We start from the raw sequence: 22,297 nt of genomic DNA, 5'->3' as shown, positions 1-22,297 counted from the left end.
TTCCATGGACAAATTAAAGGGGTACTGTACAGTACTAAGCTAATTTCATTTTCTAGATGCAAATGGCCAACATAACTATTAAAGGATGAAGGGTTTTAAAATATTCTATTAATAGGATTGTATCTAGCTTCCATGATGGTGATAGCGAGACGGCTTGCATAGCTCACCATTCAGTACAGTTCCATTGTTTTTTTTTACTAAACACTCTTCGGTTCATCCTAATTTTTGGCTTACAGTATATTAGTCATGAAGGGGAGTAATGCCCAGTAATTATTCATTGCAGCACTTATGCGGTTGTGCAGCCTTCTTTTACAGTGCGGGAAGCACGCCAAAGTGAGTAGCAATAAAAGTGAAACGCGTGATCTCCTCCAGCTCAGAGCAGGTGTAACAGTAATTACAGTAAAGCTAAGCACGTGGCCTCCGCTCCGCCAGCAACGCCCCTAACAATGACGCCTCCCGTATGGCAGCCCTGATTACGCCCAGCTTCCAGCGTCAACGTCTACTCCTGCTCCAAAATGGAAAACACTGACATATTGTTCTATAGACCAGCCACCTAGGCCGAAATCCAGGCTGCGCGCGCCTCTACGTCCACCTCTAAATCAGGCCCACTGTGTGATAACGTATCCGTTCCTGCCGTCTCTCCCTTTATGTGCCCAATATTCATGTCGCCATAGAGCCTGCCGTTCTTACCCTGACCGCCAGGACAAAGATACAGCGCCTGCAGAACCAAGGCTCCAGGACCCCCTTCTCTCCACTCTCTACGATGGGGATGTGACACTTCTGATGATAGCCTGAAACACAAACAGATCACAGCAACTTATCTTAGGTCTCATTAACTACAGCCCCTGTGATCCTCTGGAGGAAAAGATCATGGGACTCGTAGTTCTACACGGCTGAGCGTTCACGAGAAAAAACAGACGGCGCTCACGGCAGTGTAAATGCACAGGGGCCTTCTGCCAGGGGTGGTAATGCGGCTGAATGATCGGAGCATAGGCGCTGAATGGACTATACTGCATAGCGCAATCCCCCCCTGGGCTGACCGGCGTAACTTGTGTGCCCAGCCCTGCAATTGTCATAGAGACACGGCTGCATCCAGTTCCATTCAGCGTAGTCGGTACAGAACGTCATGTGCATGCACTGCTAAGCTCGTTAACACATACAGGTTTATCGCGTGAATAGTGCGCTCTGCGCCAGCTTTAAAGCGGACAAAAAACAGAACCAAAACAAATGAGAGTCAATGAGGAGGTTCAGACAGAGGCAGCACGGAGGGTTTCTGGCACCAATGCTCACGTACACGTCAGATCTCATACAATCCCTGACCAATAAAACGGGAGCTACCAACTGGTGTGAAAATAAGAATTCACAAGTTATTACCGCAAGGGTGGAGAACGGTTATAGAGAGCACTTTGCTAATGACCTGACCTCAGCAGTAGCACCAGAGGCTCCTCTATGGTGCGTACACACGTAGCGATCAGCCAGCGATACGTTATCGCTGTCTGATCGTCCTGCACCCTCCCTGGTGTGCCGAGATGATTGATATCGAACACCCAGCACACCACCAACTCACCGATGACTATAACGACCCGCGATCAACGATCGCGGGTCCCTATAGTAACCTGCTCGATATCGAGCAAGTTGACCGGCATGCACGACCGATGGACGATATGGCTATCATCCATACGTGGCCGCGCATCGCTGGTTGATGGTGAGTTGGTAGGGACCATTTAAATGACCGATTCGATAACGATATGGTTATCGCTCAAATAGCTAATTTGAAATCGCTACGTGTGTACGCACCATAAGGGCCTGATTCACAGATGCCAATGTTGGACACTGTGGAGCATTTTACGAAAACTTCTGAAAAACGCAACTGCGCATGCGTTACCGTGAGTGTACACACAGAGGCGCTGTTGCGATCAGGACAGATGGTATCAGAACGGTTGTGGAAAAGTGAGCGCCGGTGACTGGGAGGTGGCGAGAAACGCGAGCAAAAAAGGTCCGCACAGTGGCCGTGTTATGGGGATATCAATGAAAGCGCGAGCGTACTGACACGCACAGACGCAGACGGCCGCGGCCAGACACTGGAAGCGCACCTGCCATAGGGCTAATGAAAGTTTCGATGTTTTGACCAAAGGCCGCCAATAGGCGCTGCTTTGTGCTCTTCTGCGTCCACGCTTGAACCAGGCTCATTCTGTGATAAAGTATCCGGCCAGCCCAGTACAGGTGTAGGGGGGAGGAGGATGCCCTTAGTCTACAGGCTGCCAGCCCCTAGAAGCACACTGGCAGGCTCAGATGGGTAATAACATTATAGTGGGTGTGCAGACAGATGTCCCTTTCTGTATCCTGCCAGTCCCGTGCAGTGGGCCTGATTCAGAGCCGGACGCTATTTGCGCTCGATCGTTCAGAAAAAAGGGGTGGCTATTCAAATGAACCGTTCGCTCTTTGCGGTCTGTTCACGCCTCTATGTCTGAACGAGCGAACAAAACATGCGGACGTAATTTTGAAAAAAACGCCCCCTGGCCGCTCGCATCATACGTCATGTCCGCTATTTATTAGGTTAATCGAGTACATCGAACAGCGTATGAACTTCTCGCTATTCTTGTGGTTGTTTTTTCCTACCGCAATCTTGCGAGCAGTTCTGACTATAAAACAACCAGGTGACGTGGTCAATGACGCTCCTATATTAATTATGCACACCCTTAAAACGCCCGTTTTGACCTTTAAGCACGCCAGCGTTCTGAATTCCACTCCCCATTTTCAAGCACCTTCCCCTGTTACCACCCACATACGCCTCCTCCTGTCACTCAAAATAGCAGGCATTCGCTATTTAGCGAACAAACGATTTTCGGCCGCACTGACTGGTTCGCGCATGCGTATTACAATCCGTAAGCATGCGCAGATGTGCGAACATCACTCATAACGAACGAGCGGCCGCTTACAAGCGGCTCTGAATGAAGCCCAGTGTCTGGTGCGAGCTGGACGTTACCATGAGGGAGAGTCGGAGCAGTAACAGGTGGCTGGGTGTACAGCCGGTGCCAGGACATTACCGCAGACCTGCAGGTGCTCGGGAACGAGTCGGCTTCCAGCAAACTTTACTCAGAGAGGAGTGACTTGTGAGGAGAGAGGTCTGTTCCGCTCAGCTGCAGACCTCACGCATCACTCAGAAGCCGTCGCTTCCTCTGGTCTTCCAGAGGGAGCAAATAATACTCGCCAGATGCGGGACCACTGGATAATGCTTAAAGGGGCCGCACATCTTTATTTTATACCGACACCCTAACTTCCCGGTTTACCGAAAGGCACAGAAGGGAAACAGGAAGATAAAGCAGAGTATTAGTAAAAATTGCAGGAAGGCGTGTACAGAACAGTGTGAAAAAATGGGCTATTGGTCCCGCAAGAAAGACGTCATTATCCTTTTCCTTTAACGTACTGCACCTGAGTGGGATGGAAGTGGATGTACAGACGGAAATCTGTAAACTGCGCATGCACCGTAGAAGGAAATCACCGGCAGCACATACACTGCATCATACACAATTACCCATGAATTACACACGGCCGCAAGCAGTACAGTACTTCTGTACTCGCGGATTTCTGTCCGCCTCCCCACAGCGGGTGTGGTATAAGAGATAGACAGTAATTAGATAGACAATGTTTAGATCAACCCCAGATGTTAGACAGTTAATAGATCGACAGGTACAAAAGGTCGACAGGTACAAAAGGTCGACACACTAAAGGTCGACATGTAAGAAGGTCGACAGGTACAAATGGTCGACAGGGTCAAAAGTTCGACATGAAAATGGCCGACACAAGATTTTTTTTTTGCGTAAATACCATTCGGTCCCTTGCGGGCTCGCTTCGCTCGCCGCGCTGCGGGCACGGTGGCTCGCTTCGCTTGCCACATGGATTTATTCCCCTTCCATGCCCACTTGGATGGTAGGGAATGACGTTGGATGGTGGGGAATGACGTTGGACACTGGCTCATCTTAAGTGCCTAAAAAAAAAAATCATGTGCCGATCATTTTTGTGTCGACCATTTTCATGTTGCCCTTTTGGCCCTGTCGACCATTTGTACCTGTCGACCATTTGTACCTGTCGACCTTTAGTGTGTCAACCTTTTGTACCTGTCAACCTTTTGTACCTGTTGATCTATTGACTGTCTAACATCTGGGGTCGATCTAGACATTGTCTAACTAATTACTGTCTATCTACAGTCCGGCACCCCCCACGGGGCAGAGCGCAAAACTGTGCGATTCCAGGCCGCAATGGGCGCGAGTTGCCGTCCTGTGGGCGTGTAGGCAGACTTCTGTGCTCAGTCGTAATGTGCATCCGGAGACTAGAGCCCTGTTTCTGGCGAATCTCTCGCATTTACCAATATCGCTGATGATGTTGGCGCGTGCGCGCGTGTGTGTAGGGGGGGGGGAGTGTTGGCATTCTGCAGACGCAGGCACGCGCATTATTATAAGGTCGTTATCAGGCTGCGTCCGTCGCAGAATCACGACCACTGTATGTACTAGAAAAAGTTACCGTTTTGAACTTGCGCTAAGTAAAGTATGTCACATGTTCAAAGTCACACGTTGTTATTCTGCCTGAGATAACCGGGAATGAAATACTGTATCTGTGATCTGGGGTGTTCTATAAATTGTTATTAATGCATTAAAGGGGGAAAACTAGGTCTGGTTTTTACTGATGCTTAGTAAACCATAAATAGGGGTAGCTACCCAGCAAAAACATCAGTGTGCCTCCAGTACAGTGCGTCAGAATTCAGCCGCGTCCACCAGATCCGATCATGCTGGTCAAAATAAAGTAACCGCGCGTTTCCGTCAAAGATCAAGGATCTCTCTGGTGCAGGAACGGAGCTGAACGCCGATGCATGGTACCCGATGGGAACCACAGAGGAGACAGAAGCGGGTACCTACCCCAGTTCTGCTTTACAGCACCAGTTTTCTATCAACTGATATGGGAGCCACCGGGATGCCCAATCTACCGCAAAGATGGCATTTCACCAAGCGATTCCCTTACCCGGCGGTGGTGATAGAACACTTGGAACTACATTGTTCTAAGATTTTACCCAAACATCCATGAGATGGGCAGAGCAGCTGGTATAACGCTAACGCCACCTATATGGCAACATTACACAGGGCACATTCACTGAAAATTATCCCACATTTCATGGCATCCTGTGTGTTGTAGCTTCTGACAAATATAATGGTCACAGATATTGGCTCTGAAAGTAATATTGTGCAAATCATAGCTAAGGCTTAAACAATGCAGAAATATACAGCGCAGGATTGCACTGAACAGCAGATTTGAAATGCAGCTCTTTGAGAGAGAATGATTTTACCTTCCACACCTAGATCACATCTCTTTGTTAGAGCGAACACAGGGCCTGATTCAGAGCCGGACGCTATTTGCGGACGGACGTTCTGAAAAAGGGTCCGGCTATTTAAATTGAGCGCTCGCTCTTTGCGGTGTGTGGACGCCTCTATGCCTGAGCGAGCGTCCGAAAAATGCGCTCGCTATTTTGTTAAGACGTCCCTTTCCCGTTCGCATCACACGTCATCTCCGGTATTTATTAGATTAATCGGGACCATCGGAAGGCATCTGAACTGCTCGCAGTGCTTGTGGTAGGATTTATTTCCCGCTATCACTGCGAGCAGTTCAGGCTAAAAGACAACCAAGTGACGTGGTCGATGACGCTGCTTTGTTAATTATGCACTCCCATTAAACGCCGTTTTGACCGTTTGGCACGCCTGCGTTCGGATCTCACCTCCCCCGTTTTCAAGCACCTTCCCCTGTTACCACCCACAAACTCCTCATCCTTTCACTCAAATTAGCAGCCCCTCGCTGTTTTACGAGCGCACGATTTCCGACCGCAATGACCGGTTTGCGCATGCGCATTACGACCCATACGCATTCGCAGTTGTGCAAACATCGTTCAGAGCGAACGAGCGGCTCTGAATCAGGCCCACAGAACACAAATAAAAACCTGCACTAATGTGTGCACAAGGCTAATAACCTGAGATGTCAAACATTTCTCCTTAATATAAATCCACCTACCCAGACCACACTTTCCACAGATAAGAATCTCATTTAGGGGGACGGAGGTCTTCCCCATGCAGATGTAGCACTTCGGTTCCTCTCCTGGGACCCCAGCTGTGGGCAGAATACAAATGATTAATGGATAAAATCACACTCACTGCAGCGGAGAGGATATGGTGTCATAATCACACTTACTATAGCGGAGAGAATGTAGTGTCACACTCACAGCAGTGTGGGGAATGCAGTGTCACACTCACATTTATTGCAGAGGAAAGCATGCAGAACCACACTAAGCAGCGTAGAAAATGCAGTGTCACACTCACAGCAGTATGCAGAGTCACACTCACAGCAGCGGAGATGATACAGCGTCAAACTTATTGCAGCAGAGAGGATGCAGTGTCATATTCACAGCAGGGTCCAGAGTCACACTCACAGCAGTGCAAAGGATACAGCGTCACACTTACAGCACTATGCAGAGTCACACTCACAGCAATATGCAGTGTCACACTCACAGCAAGGGAGAGGATGCAGTGTCATACTCACAGCAGCGGAGAGGATACAGAGTCACACTCACAGCAGTGCAAAGGATACAGCGTCACACTTACAGCACTATGCAGAGTCACACTCACAGCAATATGCAGTGTCACACTCACAGCAAGGGAGAGGATGCAGTGTCATACTCACAGCAGCGGAGAGGATACAGTGTCACACTCACAGCAGCGGAGAGGATACAGTGTCACACTCACAGCAGCGGAGAGGATACAGTGTCACACTCACAGCAGCGGAGAGGATTCAGTGTCACACTCACAGCAGCGGAGAGGATACAGTGTCACACTCACAGCAGCGGAGAGGATACAGTGTCACACTCACAGCAGCGGAGAGGATACAGTGTCACACTCACAGCAGCGGAGAGGATTCAGTGTCACACTCACAGCAGCGGAGAGGATACAGTGTCACACAGCAGCGGAGAGGATGCAGTGTCACACTCACAGCAGCGGAGAGGATACAGTGTCACACTCACAGCAGCGGAGAGGATACAGTGTCACACTCACAGCAGCAGAGAGGATGCAGTGTCACACTCACAGCAGCAGAGAGGATGCAGTGTCACCCTCACAGCAGCAGAGAGGATGCAGTGTCACCCTCACAGCAGCAGAGAGGATGCAGAGTCACACTCACAGCAGCAGAGAGGATGCAGAGTCACACTCACAGCAGCAGAGAGGATGCAGTGTCACACTCACAGCAGCGGAGAGGATGCAGTGTCACACTCACAGTAGCAGAGAGGATGCAGAGTCACACTCACAGCAGCGGAGAGGATGCAGAGTCACACTCACAGCAGCGGAGAGGATGCAGTGTCACACTCACAGCAGCGGAGAGGATGCAGTGTCACACTCACAGCAGCAGAGAGGATGCAGTGTCACACTCACAGCAGCAGAGAGGATGCAGAGTCACACTCACAGCAGCAGAGAGGATGCAGAGTCACACTCACAGCAGCGGAGAGGATGCAGTGTCACACTCACAGCAGCAGAGAGGATGCAGTGTCACACTCACAGCAGCAGAGAGGATGCAGTGTCACACTCACAGCAGCGGAGAGGATACAGTGTCACACTCACAATAGCGGAGAGGATGCAGTGTCACACTCACAGCAACAGAGAGAATACAGTGTCACACTCACAGCAGTGGATAGGATACAGTGTCACACTGATTGCAGCGGAGAGGATGCAGTGTCACACTGATTGCAGCAGAGAGGATGCAGTGTCACACTGATTGCAGCAGAGAGGATGCAGTGTCACACTGATTGCAGCAGAGAGGATGCAGTGTCACACTGATTGCAGCAGAGAGGATGCAGTGTCACACTCACAGCAGCAGAGAGGATGCAGTGTCACACTCACAGCAGCAGAGAGTATGCAGTGTCACACTCACAGCAGCAGAGAGTATGCAGTGTCACACTCACAGCAGCAGAGAGTATGCAGTGTCACACTCACAGCAGCAGAGAGTATGCAGTGTCACACTCACAGCAGCAGAGAGGATGCAGTGTCACACTCACAGCAGCAGAGAGGATGCAGTGTCACACTCACAGCAGCAGAGAGGATGCAGTGTCACACTCACAGCAGCAGAGAGGATGCAGTGTCACACTCACAGCAGCAGAGAGGATGCAGTGTCACACTCACAGCAGCAGAGAGGATGCAGTGTCACACTCACAGCAGCAGAGAGGATGCAGTGTCACACTCACAGCAGCAGAGAGGATGCAGTGTCACACTCACAGCAGCAGAGAGGATGCAGTGTCACACTGATTGCAGCAGAGAGGATGCAGTGTCACACTGATTGCAGCAGAGAGGATGCAGTGTCACACTGATTGCAGCAGAGAGGATGCAGTGTCACACTGATTGCAGCAGAGAGGATGCAGTGTCACACACACAGCAGCAGAGAGGATGCAGTGTCACACACACAGCAGCAGAGAGTATGCAGTGTCACACACACAGCAGCAGAGAGTATGCAGTGTCACACTCACAGCAGCAGAGTATGCAGTGTCACACTCACAGCAGCAGAGAGGATGCAGTGTCACACTCACAGCAGCAGAGAGGATGCAGTGTCACACTCACAGCAGCAGAGAGGATGCAGTGTCACACTCACAGCAGCAGAGAGGATGCAGTGTCACACTCACAGCAGCAGAGAGGATGCAGTGTCACACTCACAGCAGCAGAGAGGATGCAGTGTCACACTCACAGCAGCAGAGAGGATGCAGTGTCACACTCACAGCAGCAGAGAGGATACAGTGTCACACTCACAGCAGCAGAGAGGATACAGTGTCACACTCACAGCGGATAGGATACAGTGTCACACTCACAGCAGCAGAGAGGATGCAGTGTCACACTCACAGCAGCAGAGAGGATGCAGTGTCACACTCACAGCAGCAGAGAGGATGCAGTGTCACACTCACAGCAGCAGAGAGGATGCAGTGTCACACTCACAGCAGCAGAGAGGATGCAGTGTCACACTCACAGCAGCAGAGAAGATGCAGTGTCACACTCACAGCAGCAGAGAGGATGCAGTGTCACACTCACAGCAGCAGAGAGGATGCAGTGTCACACTCACAGCAGCAGAGAGGATGCAGTGTCACACTCACAGCAGCAGAGAGGATGCAGTGTCACACTCACAGCAGCAGAGAGGATGCAGTGTCACACTGATTGCAGCGGAGAGGATGTAATGCGGTTCCTCTCACTCAGACACCCAGGGAGAGGGGGTGAGACACCACGCTGTGCCTCTGGAGCTCTGGAGCCAGTCATGGTGCCCTTTAGGGCTGGAAGCAGGGGGATCCAGGTCAGTACCTGTAGCTGAAGTGACCGGTTTTCCCCTGTATGTTTCCCTATGCTGGGAGCAGGACTGCGACACAAGGAGGTAGCCATAACATTAAGCGAGCAGCGCCGCAGTGTACTTTGTTCCCGGCAACCAATAGGACTATGGAGGGGGAGGAGCTTGAGCTTTTGGAAGGTTTAAAGTGCCCAAACTGGTTATTTTAATCATTTTCACACATTTACCAATGGGTACTGAAAACAGATCCCTGATACCCCCTCTCCTAAGTCATTAGCGCCCAGCGGCGATGGTCGCGTGGATACATCCTCTTACGCCACGTACCTACATCAGTAGTGATGGAACATATTACTGGATGTACCAGCTACCAAAGCAAAGTTTCAGTTTTCACTTTAGTTCTCAGTTGTTTTACCATACAGAACACAACATCTGTTTCTTAGTGTGAGCAGCCTGTATTCGCCTGTCGCATCACAAGGAAAAATGTCGGTACCACAACCCTGCGGTGGACGGACTAGCTGCAGTGACTTACTGAATGTTATAAACAGGAACAGATTTTCCCAATTTCCTCACAAGCCCCTAGAACTTGTTAAATGATATTTGATAATCAACTAATCCGTTTATTTTAAAAGTGCACAATGGATTCATGTTTTCCATCTTCCAGGGCCTGCAAAGCACAGGGGGCCTAAGTGGCTGCTTAGCCCGGTTATAACCACAGGGGTGACGCGGGACAGATCGCTCTTGTAGGTCTGTAGTACAATGAGATGGGAACAGCAATGGCATTTCTGACAGACCTGGGCTACTGATGGTTTTGTTGCCAACTTTGGGAAATGTCAGGACTAAGGGCCTGATTCTGACCCGCTCGCGAGCGCTGAGCGCTCGCAAGCGGGTCGATGGTGCCCTAGTGCGCATGCGCACGACGGAGGGAGCTCCGTCTTGCGCATGCGCAAGACCCAAATAACGACAGGGTAGTCGTCGTTATGGGTCTTGCACCAAAGGGGGTGTGCTGTCGATGGTGAGTGACAGCATGCCCCCTTTGGTGGGCGTGCCGGGGGCGTGGCTGCCAGACGGAGGCGTCCCCATGGGAACACCTACCGTCTGGGTCCGGCCCCACTGACATCACTAGTAGGTCGCGATGGTCTTGACCATTGCGACCATCTTTTTGGCCGCTCGCATATGCTGTGGGTGGCCGCTCCAAGTTTAGGTAGGAGGGCCCTGATTCAGAGCGAGCGCTCTGGTCAGAGCGTCCGGCTCTGAATCAGGCCCTAATTTCGTAGGGTTTCCATCCTACCTGGCTAAAAAAAATTCCATCCTACATTTGTTGCCAACGTTTCAGGATCCCACTTTTAGCTGCCGAAACATGAAATCGGTGGTATTTTGAGGATAATAATGTAGCGCGCAAACAGCGGAAGCCGCCATATGCAGAGCTGAACCAATAGTCTTCAGCGCGCAGTTTAACAGCACACTGGAAACCAGTGACATCGCAGAGGTATGTCAGAGGAACCGGCTCCTAATGAGTTACCAGGCTGTGTCGCGACGTAAGGAATATTGGTTTGCCCCAACTAAATGGCTGCCTGCACTGTTTGTGGGGCGAAAGGTACACCTTAAAAAGGCCAAGCCTTCGTCTACAAGGGTCACAAATGCTTGGGAACAGATAAGTAGTGTACACTAATAGCTGGTTTGAGTAGCAGAGGACTATGGGATTGATCTATCAACCAATCAGCATCTGCCTATCATTTTATAGAATGTCTCAGATAAATGATAGCTGGAATCCGATTGGTTGCTATATCCACTGGTCCTCTTTAGCAGGATTGGTAAGTCTTCCCCATGGGGAGAGCAGGCAGCTGTAGAATACGTGTACGTACCGTGCTGAATGTCTTTCCACAGGACCCAGTATTTTGAATTGTCTTCAAATGTCACAAGACAGCTTTGCTTGGAGCTGCTCACCTACAATAGAGAAATAATATCACTGACACTCATACATAGCACCCAGGCGGTAATGTAATCTCAGTGTGGTCAGCAAGGAACGCACACTAGCAGACGCACGCACCCGGCCGCTGCGAGAATATGCTATGTATATGCACGGAGACAGCAGCCCTATATTAAGCCGCCCATTTCCCTTTACTCACAGCCTGATCAGTACGCAAGATAGCGTAAACATCGGCAACATCGAGAACCGTCAACCACATTTGCATAATAGTGGTCGACCAGACCTCACGCAGGATTTTGGCAACTTCCTGTGTGCACAGAGTCTCATCACTGCGTGCGGCACTGCAGTGGCTAATTTATGCACGCCCCTAAAACGGCGTCCCGATGCACAGGCACACCCGCGTTCACCCAACCCCCCCCCCTCCCCACCCACAAACGGAACTTCCTGTCAATCAATATCGGAAGGGGGCTGCGTGCACGCTGAGTGTAGTCTACATACGCTTAGCCGACCGCACTGGTTAGTTTGTGCACGCGCTGTGCGATGCTTCCGCATGCGCATTACAAAACCATCGGCCAAGTGCGTGCGTTCTCTCATGTGCGTTGCTTGCTGAATCAGGCCCTCAGCTGCCATCAGTCTGGAGCAAATCATTCTCAATATTTATTACTAGGCCATTATTTATATACTGCAGACATATTACGCAGCGCTATCCAATCAGATCATTTTATACAAGGAAATCTGGCCCTCATTCAGAGGCGGTCGCAAGAAGCGATCTCTCTCTCTGAATGAGGGCAACCGCTTCATTTTTTAGTGCGGCCTCCTGGTCGCTAGCTAAGCTGTCGGTTACCACCCACAGCTTAGCTAGCGACCAGCGTGATGGTCGCGATGGTCAAGACCATCGCGACCATCGGGGCTTGCGACAAGACCCTAAGGTTGGGTCTCGGCAACCACAAGCCCCAGGGAGCTTCCTGCTCTGATCGAGCAGGAAGCTCCCCACTGACATCACTGCTGATGTCAGTGCGGTCGCCCACAAAACGGCAGGCGTTCGCTTGGGAACGCCTCCGTTTGTGTAGCCACCCCCCGCCCTGCCTACAAAACGAGGCGAGCTGTCGATCACCATCGACAGCCGCCCCTTTTGTAGAGAGCTCCGGAGCGACAGAATTTCTCTCTCGCTCCGGGGCTTGCGCACGCGCAGTGCGGCCGCTGCGTGTGTGCAGGGCCAAAACATCGAGTCGGTTGCGAGCGCTCTGAAAGAGGTCCTCTGTCCCTTCCCCGGGTGAGCTTAACAATCTAATATTAATTCCGCAGGCACAATTTAATCAGGAGCCAATTGCTCTATAAGTTTGCTTGTGGGAAAACAGTAGAAGAAAAAAACATATGGTATTGTATAAAAATAGGAGCGAATACAAACTCCACACAAATAGCACCATGGCCACAGTCGTACCCAAAAGCTTCTTAGTTACCCACACCTATTATTATCGTTTATTTATATGGCGCCACAAGTGTTCCGCAGCGCCTTACATAGTACATAGAACTAATAAGTGAACAAGAAATAAGTAACTTACAGTACATTACGCTGCAGGACAAGGACACGATTTATATACATTGCTGCAATAGCGATTATAGCACTCACAGTAAGCAGCCGGGAGTCGGCAGTCACGTGTTAGGTGCCATAATGGGGAGTAAGGAGTAGAAGAAAATGTAAAGAGAAGCACATGAGGGAAGAGGACCCTGCTCGTGAGAGCTTACCTATTACCGTTATTATTAACATTTATTTATGTGGCACCGTCCAGTGTTTTACAATAGGGAACAAGCACAGTAATAAAACCATACCGGTGTATAAACCGACAGACAAAGAGGTTACAATCTACAGGACAGTAATACATGGTGTCACATATGGTATCGTACATTGGTTCAGCCATGTTGCAATGGGGAACGATGTCTAGTGAGGCTATATGGCCAGTCGCGCAGGTTGTTCAGGTTTAGAATGAGAATATATAGATCAGGGAATGCTAAAACTTTGTCAGGGCATGCTGGAATGTGTAGTTCCACAGCAGCTGGGGGGGGGGACGCGCATGTTGAATCCCCGCAACATTGATTATACATGGAGTGCATTTGTCAGTGTTTGTGGCGAAACGCTTTTTGGGGCGTTTGCTGTGACGGCATCGAGGCCAAACTTGATTTCACTATAATATTATATATATAAGCTACTCAATTCACTGCGATGTTTACTCCACCGGGAAGCTGTTAAGTCGGAGAATGCCGGTTCTCGCGACTTAACCTGGGTGTTTAGTCGCGAGAACTGGCATTCTCCGACTAAAGTGCCAGCCACGAGGCTGTTAGCGCCACGCCAAGCCAGAAAACAGCTGCCCCACCCACAGCCAGGGGGCGCCGTTTGCTGCTGAACAGTCATGGCCATAAGTCGGCAACAACTTCACCCTCCCTGCTACTGGCAATGGCGGTCCAAAACGTGTCACCGCGAAGCACCATCAGCGGTACAGACAGAAGCCTGGCCTTACCCGCTTTATCTTCCCAAGGTAATAGAGCCCATCCGTCCATCGACACAGCACGTATTGCCCTTCAGCCTGACTGACCATGAGCTCCGTGCAGCCATGTCCATTCTTCACAAGGGCTTCCATAGCGGGATGGTGCAGGTGTCCGCAGGCTGCGTAGACATCACGCAGAGCGGTTTCCATGCTGCCGCTCTCCATCACCAGCGAAGGGTACCTGCCGGATAAAACACACGGTGACTCTTTTATTACAGGGATCGGGTTATTCTATGAACAATACGAAGCCCCCCAGAATAATCATCTACTCAGACCAACCAGAGGTCAAGCAGGAAGCTCCTATGTCATATAGAGTATTAGGCCAGGCTGCGGCCTCACTGCCTTATCGTAACGCTGATTACTAGGCCATTCCTCATTCTGACAGATCAAAGAGTCTGCATCCATCCAATGGGTATGTAGTGAATATCCTGACGATCGGGATGCCGGCTGCCGGAATCCCGACATCACTGGGAATGCAGACGCCGAAATCCCGGCAGCCCAATCCTTAGGAGACCTGGGAAATGTAAGTATCAGCTGCAGGGGGGTTAGGTTTAGGCACACCAGGGGGACCTAGGGTTATGCTGCGGGAGGGGGGAGGTTAGGCTCCAGGGGATGCAGTCGGGAAACCGGCGGACGGAATCCCAACCGTCGTCTTCCTGACTGTCTAATCCCGTCAAGGGTTAAATGACAGGCATCGAAATCCCGAGGCATGACATTTTACCTACGCCGGGAGCCCGACGCCCGGCATCCCCATCGAAGGCAAGCCGGGCGCCGGGCGTGAACAGCTGCGGGTTAGGTTAGGGGCTCCTGTGGGGGGACAGGCACCTTCCCTGGAAGGGTTAGGTTTAGGCTAGGGGAAGGGGGGGTTAGGGTTAGGCATCCCGGGGGGAGGTTAGAGTTAGGCACCCCGGGGGAGGTTAGGGTTAGGCACCCCCCCCCCGGGAGACTTAGGTTTAGGCCAGCGGGGAAGGGGCGGTAAATTATACCGATCCTGGCTCCAGACAGGAGGGGTTGAGTTCAGGCACCACCGGGGGGAGGTTAGAGTTAGGCTCTAAGAGGGGAGGGATAGGGTTAGGCACTAAGGGGGGAGGGTTAATTTCAGGCACCACCGGGGGGAGGGATAGAGTTAGGCACTAAGGGGGGAGGGATAGGGTTAGGCACTATGGGGGGAGGGTTAGGTTTAGGCACTAACCAGGAGGGTTAGGGTGCGCGGTAGGGATGGTTAGTATTAGGGTACAGGAAAGGAGGGTTAGGGGGTAAATAGGACAGGGGAACATTACTTACCGTTCCCCTGTCGGGATTTGAACCATCGGGATGCTGTGGTCAGCGTACCAACAGCTGGAATCTCCTCCGTCAGTATTTCATACCGATTCCACCCAATGTGCTGAGAAAACTGCTGGCCCCATTAGGTACACATTACAGCGGACTTTTAGAATACGCTTTGTCCCTATAGATGCACCATTATTATTTATTATTATTTATTTATTTGCACCATTATTATTATTATTATTTACAGCAGGAATAAGGACACTGACTCATGTAACAACAGGATGGACATAGAACAGAAGAAGGTTTCCAGGACTGCAGCCCCCTTGCCGCATGTCTCCAAGTCATCTGCCTATAGGGCCTGTCCTACCTCCAGCACAATACAAGGACCCGTATGTATACGGCACACATACACTGGGAAGGAGTAGGCTCGATTGGGCACCTGAACGCATAGAGCCTTAGTAGGACGCGGGCGCTTTTACGTTTGGCCGCGGTAGCCTACTCACCTAATGCCAGAATCCACCCGTGGATGCTAAAAATCCTGCATGTGGAAGCCGATCCCGCCCACTGCGTTTACATCCGCTTGCGCCCACCCCCATGCTGCATACAAAAGCTCCGTCTGACACAAGCGCCCCATCTCCGTCCACACTCTACGAGCGAGCACGGAAGCCGGCCATGAGACAGGCGAGTGCGTTCATGGTCTTTTCACAGAAAAACCATATTTACGGATAGTGTGCTCTGTCGACGGTCCATCAATCCATACGCATTAGCGATCTCCGTTAAAGGGCATATACCTGATCCTGCGCAGATGCCAATTTATTTCTTTGGTGCGGTAAGTCCGCGTGATTCCTCCAACTCAGAATGAGGCCCACAGAGCGCAGACTGAATGCTTTCCATAATGCCCATAGCTCAGGGGACACAGTTACTGACATTAAAGTTAAATGAGATGATAATTTGCTAGAAGTAAGAGGTGCAGCAGTTGTGCTGGTTTCTGAGTATGAGTCAGTAGCCACTTCCGTATCCTGTGTCACTCAGCAGAGAACGCTCATCGCACCGCGGCATCAGCCCGATATGCAAAATGCCAGGAAAGACTGCAAGAAATGAGTCAATGGAATCCAGAGGCTGCCTGATCACCAGTGATTATTGCACTCATAGACCATCATTATCCCACCAGTGATTATTACACTCATAGACCATCATTATCCCACCATTGATTATTACACTCATAGATCATCATTATCCCACCAGTGATTATTACACTCACAGGCTATCATTATCCCACCAGTGATTATTACACTCATAGACCATCATTATCCCATTAGTGATTATTACACTTGTATGTGATCATTATCCCATTAGTGATTATTACACTCACAGACCATCATTATCCCACCAGTGATTATTACACACACAGCCCATCATTATCCCACCAGTGATTATTACACACACAGCCCATCATTATCCCACCAGTGATTATTACACACACAGCCCATCATTATCCCACCAGTGATTATTACACACACAGCCCATCATTATCCCACCAGTGATTATTACACTCATAGACCATCATTATCCCATTAGTGATTATTACACTCGTATGTGATTATTATCCCACCAGTGATTATTACACTCATAGACCATCATTATCCCATTAGTGATTATTACACTCGTATGTGATTATTATCCCACCAGTGATTATTACACTCATAGACCATCATTATCCCATTAGTGATTATTACACTCGTATGTGATTATTATCCCACCAGTAATTATTACACTCATAGACCATCATTATCCCATTAGTGATTATTACACTTGTATGTGATCATTATCCCATTAGTGATTATTACACTCACAGACCATCATTATCCCACCAGTGATTATTACACACACAGCCCATCATTATCCCACCAGTGATTATTACACACACAGCCCATCATTATCCCACCAGTGATTATTACACACACAGCCCATCATTATCCCACCAGTGATTATTACACACACAGCCCATCATTATCCCACCAGTGATTATTACACTCATAGACCATCATTATCCCATTAGTGATTATTACACTCGTATGTGATTATTATCCCACCAGTGATTATTACACTCATAGACCATCATTATCCCATTAGTGATTATTACACTCGTATGTGATTATTATCCCACCAGTGATTATTACACTCATAGACCATCATTATCCCATTAGTGATTATTACACTTGTATGTGATCATTATCCCATTAGTGATTATTACACTCACAGACCATCATTATCCCACCAGTGATAATTACACACACAGCCCATCATTATCCCACCAGTGATTATTACACACACAGCCCATCATTATCCCACCAGTGATTATTACACACACAGCCCATCATTATCCCACCAGTGATTATTACACACACAGCCCATCATTATCCCACCAGTGATTATTACACTCATAGACCATCATTATCCCATTAGTGATTATTACACTCGTATGTGATTATTATCCCACCAGTGATTATTACACTCATAGACCATCATTATCCCATTAGTGATTATTACACTCGTATGTGATTATTATCCCACCAGTGATTATTACACTCATAGACCATCATTATCCCATTAGTGATTATTACACTCGTATGTGATTATTATCCCACCAGTAATTATTACACTCATAGACCATCATTATCCCATTAGTGATTATTACACTCGTATGTGATTATCCCACCAGTGATTATTACACTCACAGACCATCATTATCCCACCAGTGATTATTACACACACAGACCATCATTATCCCACCAGTGATTATTACACTCACAGACCATCATTATCCCACCAGTGATTATTACACACACAGACCATCATTATCCCACCAGTGATTATTACACACACAGACCATCATTATCCCACCAGTGATTATTACACTCACAGACCATCATTATCCCATCAGTGATTATTACACTCACAGACCATCATTATCCCACCAGTGATTATTACACACAGACCATCATTATCCCACCAGTGATTATTACACACACAGACCATCATTATCCCACCAGTGATTATTACACTCACAGACCATCATTATCCCACCAGTGATTATTACACTCACAGCCCATCACTATCCCACCAGTGATTATTACACACACAGCCCATCATTATCCCACCAGTGATTATTACACACACAGCCCATCATTATCCCACCAGTGATTATTACACACACAGACCATCATTATCCCACCAGTGATTATTACACACACAGACCATCATTATCCCACCAGTGATTATTACACTCACAGACCATCATTATCCCACCAGTGATTATTACATACACAGACCATCATTATCCCACCAGAGATTATTACACACACAGGCCATCATTATCCCACCAGTAATTATTATACACACAGACCATCATTATCCCACCAGTGATTATTACATACACAGACCATCATTATCCCACCAGTGATTATTACACTCACAGACCATCATTATCCCACCAGTGATTATTACACTCACAGACCATCATTATCCCACCAGTGATTATTACACTCACAGGCCGTCATTATCCCACCAGTGATTATTGCACACATTTGACCTGATTCAGACCCGCTCGCTAAGGCGCGATCGCTCGATGTGAGCGATTTTCGACCATCTGCGCATGTGTATAATTCTCAGTGCGCGTGCACAAGCCATTCGTTGCGATCTGATTTTGGTAGCTCGTAAGCCACTATCAGGTCGCTGCTTTGAGTGACAGATAGCGCCATTTGTGGGTGGTAACAGGGGAAGGTGCTTGTGAAAGGGGGAGTGGTGTTGCGAACGCAGGCGTGTCAGTCCCCCAAAATGCCGTTTAAAGTGGCGTGCATATTTAGCAAAGTAGCGTCATTGTACATGTCACCCGCATGTATTGCAGCCCGCACTGATCGCAGTGCTTGCTGCGGGGAAAGGCAACCCCAAGGGCTGCGAGCTCCTCCGATGGCTCACGATGGTCCCGATTAATCATACATTTCCCAGAGATGACGTGTGTTGCGAGAGGCAAGGGGTTGTCTTCAGACACTTGCGAGCGCACATTGCCGTAACTCGCTAACACACAGTGGGCCTCCTTCTGCGACGCAGTGCGAGCGCTTAATTTAAATATCCGGCCCCTTTTGGCCAGCGAGCGATCGCATCTTGCGAGCGGGTCTAAATGAACTCCATAGTCCACAATTATTCCAATACATTAACATGTCATTATCTTTCTTACATAATTTTTTAAATGCAATAATTTATTGATCTGCTGTATAGAATATAAAGATTAAATACAGGTGTACTCTAGAATAGAGATCCCGGCTGTCATTTCTATTTCCTATTTCCCAATGAAGATTTCAAACTTTATTTATCTTGGTGTCATGCTGAGAGGAGGCGAACGACCTGCACGTATTTACTGCAAACACGAAAATAGGTTCCAGCGCCAGCCGCTTTCCACACGCTCCCTGTCAGCGCCAGCCGCTTTCCACGCGCACCGGTGCATTAAAGGGCAACTCCGCTCAGAATTCATATCCCCAAGTGGTAATAAAATGATTTGCAAATCATTTTTTAATAATTATTAATATTTCAGGTGCGAAGATAAGCTTAAAGTCAGGTTCTAACCCATCTACTTATTAACTGGGGATTTCAAATGACAGGCATGTCTGGAGTTCCAGAACAGCAGCAGTCTAGGTTCTCACCCCCCCCCCCCCCCACTTCCTCTTCCACACACACATTCACACCCACACTCACTGTGATACAGTTCAGCAGTCAGTCAGTTTTGCTTTAGATTTGTTATAACAATACTGATGTTATCCACAAACCAGCCATTATATTAGGGTTACAATTCAAAGGCTTTTTTTTCAATCCTAAAGAGACAAAAAATTATTTTTCAATGTTAATGTTGTAGACTGGGGGTACCGTACGACAGCGATAAACACACCTGAGTAAACGTCTCTTCATTAACGCAATGTCCCCCGCTCATCTGCGTTTCTTTCATTCAAAATAAAGGACTCTATAGATTTTGGCCTGGGCTAAAAAATGTATATTGGTGCTCTCCATGTTGTAGCGTATATACCGGATTATAGCAAGTCCGGATTTATCATTTGCACCCGAATGTCTGCAGAGGTTCACAATCGTGTCCAGGAATAATGTCTGAATTTGAGCTCGCTATACGGCGCCGCATACAGCCCAGCTGCTCCTCGGCGCGTGTCCTCAGAGAGAGCTTGGAAACGCTTCGTGGACAACGTTGGGAGACACTACCGGTTGTTAGAAGCCAAACTCCAAATACTGTCATATTGCAAAGAGTTCACCCTGTCCCTGCTGAGCAAGGTCTCATCAGATTGGTAAAGGCACTGAGATAATGGAGGCACGAGATTACCGCCACTAAAGGATTCACAAATTCATAGGTTTCTATGGGGGATGCGATGCCGTCAGCTTTACCAAGTTCTAGACTGCGAAGCATTGCGGAGCTTGGTCCTCGCAGCTTAAGCCATTTGAAGATGGCATGCGCCGCTAAGCATCACAAAAACTACCGGGAGAGGGTTCCACAGGAACCACCCCCAGCAAAGGTCGCCGTGCATTCGTGGCCTGCAGACCGCGCATGCACAGGAGTGAAGAGACCTCTGACGCAGTCACTAAACTCTCAGCACATCGCAGGGACAGGCTCCTTTCATACATCCCAGTGCTGTGATCGCATCTTGCAATGATATCGTGCCCAGATCGCATTGCAAATGCGATTATTAATAAATGGGCCCCTCAAGTTGACCTGGATCAGAGCGCAGCCAACGGTTACACCGGATCTGCTCAGGTCACTCCCGGACCCTGCATGACCAACCTCGGTGTAGGAACATCGCTGCTGACCTCGCAGTGGCGAGGACTGTGCGCTGGATGGCCCCATTGCTGAGTGCGCGGGGGATGGCACCGGTGAACGCGAGAATTGTCCTACAACAGATACGGGGGCTACAATGGCCTTTAAAGGACAATGCAAAATGACTACAAAGGCTATTCACAGCCTTAAAGATCCACTTTATTTGTTTTCAGATTACGCCTTTGTAACGGAGAGCTATTACACGGATAAGCCTGTAATCAGACCACAAGCAATCTATGGGGCTTATTTTAGAAACAACCCTTTATTACAGACTGGCACTAATCCCACCATCAGCCAACGACGAGCTGCCAATGAGCCTCAGGCGATGACCAGGATCATTACCCCAACCACTTATAGGTATTATACGAGGTGAGTCGCGCGTTACTCACCAGCCACAATGTTTTTGACACGCTTCCCAATACTTTACAGCAGCAACCACCGGATTACACGCCCTCGGGCTAGGAAACGCAGGCTGATGGAAGCGATCTGTACATAGCGGTAGAAGCCGTGTTACCAGGAGGACCACTGAACCCGGGACACATGGATCCGGTGCTGAGAATCCCCTTAGAGGCTCTGCATCTAATGACATTGCAATGCAGGCATGTATCCGCTATCAGTCCAGGTTTACACAGCTGATCAGGTCGTCATCTCAGGTGTGACAGAGGAGGCTTCTCATTTACATATACAGGTACCTTTTCCCAGTGATGCTGCACCCCCTAAAGGTATCTTTCCAGGCACTGTGACCGCACAGAGCACTCATAATAACTCAGGAGTCAGCAGCTTAGGTCTTTACCTTATTTAAGTTGCACATATCAGGGCTGAGGGTGAGCGCAGGACCAGCCCTCTGCAAAGCATCCAGGCGATATATTTATTTGTCTAATACGAGTGAGCCACAAAGTGCTGCTCTCAGCTCAGCCATCCTGACGTCTCCCGGCGATCTCCCCCTGAGCTTCCCTCACTTGTTCTCTGCCTGTCAGTGTGCTTCTCCGCCCTGTGGCGCCCACTCATACACAGCCCAGCGCCTCCTCTAATACGTTGCACTAAGGTGTCCAGCAGGTCAACCAAAAATAAGCAGCCTCCGCAGCCGGCCCGCCCATTGGCTGGTTCAAAAACTCTGACTCCCTCAGCCGGAGTGCATGGTGCGAGGGACGTCTCATTACACGGACAGCCGTGACTCACTAAACAGACTACACGGGTCACCGTCAGCATACACACACATGTGGAAGCCTTGGGGCTCTTTAACCTTTTATACACACTTACTTTACCCCAATGATTATATCAATCATATATTGTATTATTGTTCCTGGAATAACGTGAAAACTTTCATTATGCTTAAACAAGAAA

At 49.0% G+C, this 22,297-nt stretch overlaps 1 protein-coding gene across 2 annotated transcripts in view; it reads right to left on the bottom strand.

Moving 5' to 3' along the window:
* PHF19 (PHD finger protein 19) overlaps window positions 1–22,297 on the bottom strand; it is an 80,939-nt gene that overhangs the window by 50,550 nt on the left and 8,092 nt on the right. Inside the window, exons 1-5 of one of the 2 annotated variants that reach the window (XM_088460903.1) lie at window positions 21,343–21,395; window positions 13,789–13,996; window positions 11,208–11,289; window positions 6,055–6,150; window positions 691–791 (exon numbers count right to left, since the gene is read on the bottom strand). In XM_088460903.1, the coding sequence (XP_088317029.1) occupies window positions 691–791; window positions 6,055–6,150; window positions 11,208–11,289; window positions 13,789–13,980 (471 nt within the window). In that variant the 5' untranslated portion in view covers window positions 13,981–13,996; window positions 21,343–21,395. Of the gene's footprint in view, window positions 1–690; window positions 792–6,054; window positions 6,151–11,207; window positions 11,290–13,788; window positions 13,997–21,342; window positions 21,396–22,297 lie in introns of those variants that run through there. The other variant, XM_088460902.1, reaches the window with a different exon arrangement.

The sequence above is a fragment of the Taudactylus pleione genome, unplaced genomic scaffold (genome assembly GCF_031769625.1).
Source record: "Taudactylus pleione unplaced genomic scaffold, aTauple2 ptg000988l, whole genome shotgun sequence".
In the NCBI taxonomy this organism is placed as follows: domain Eukaryota; kingdom Metazoa; phylum Chordata; class Amphibia; order Anura; family Myobatrachidae; genus Taudactylus; species Taudactylus pleione.
This window is presented reverse-complemented; position numbering and strand designations above follow the sequence as displayed.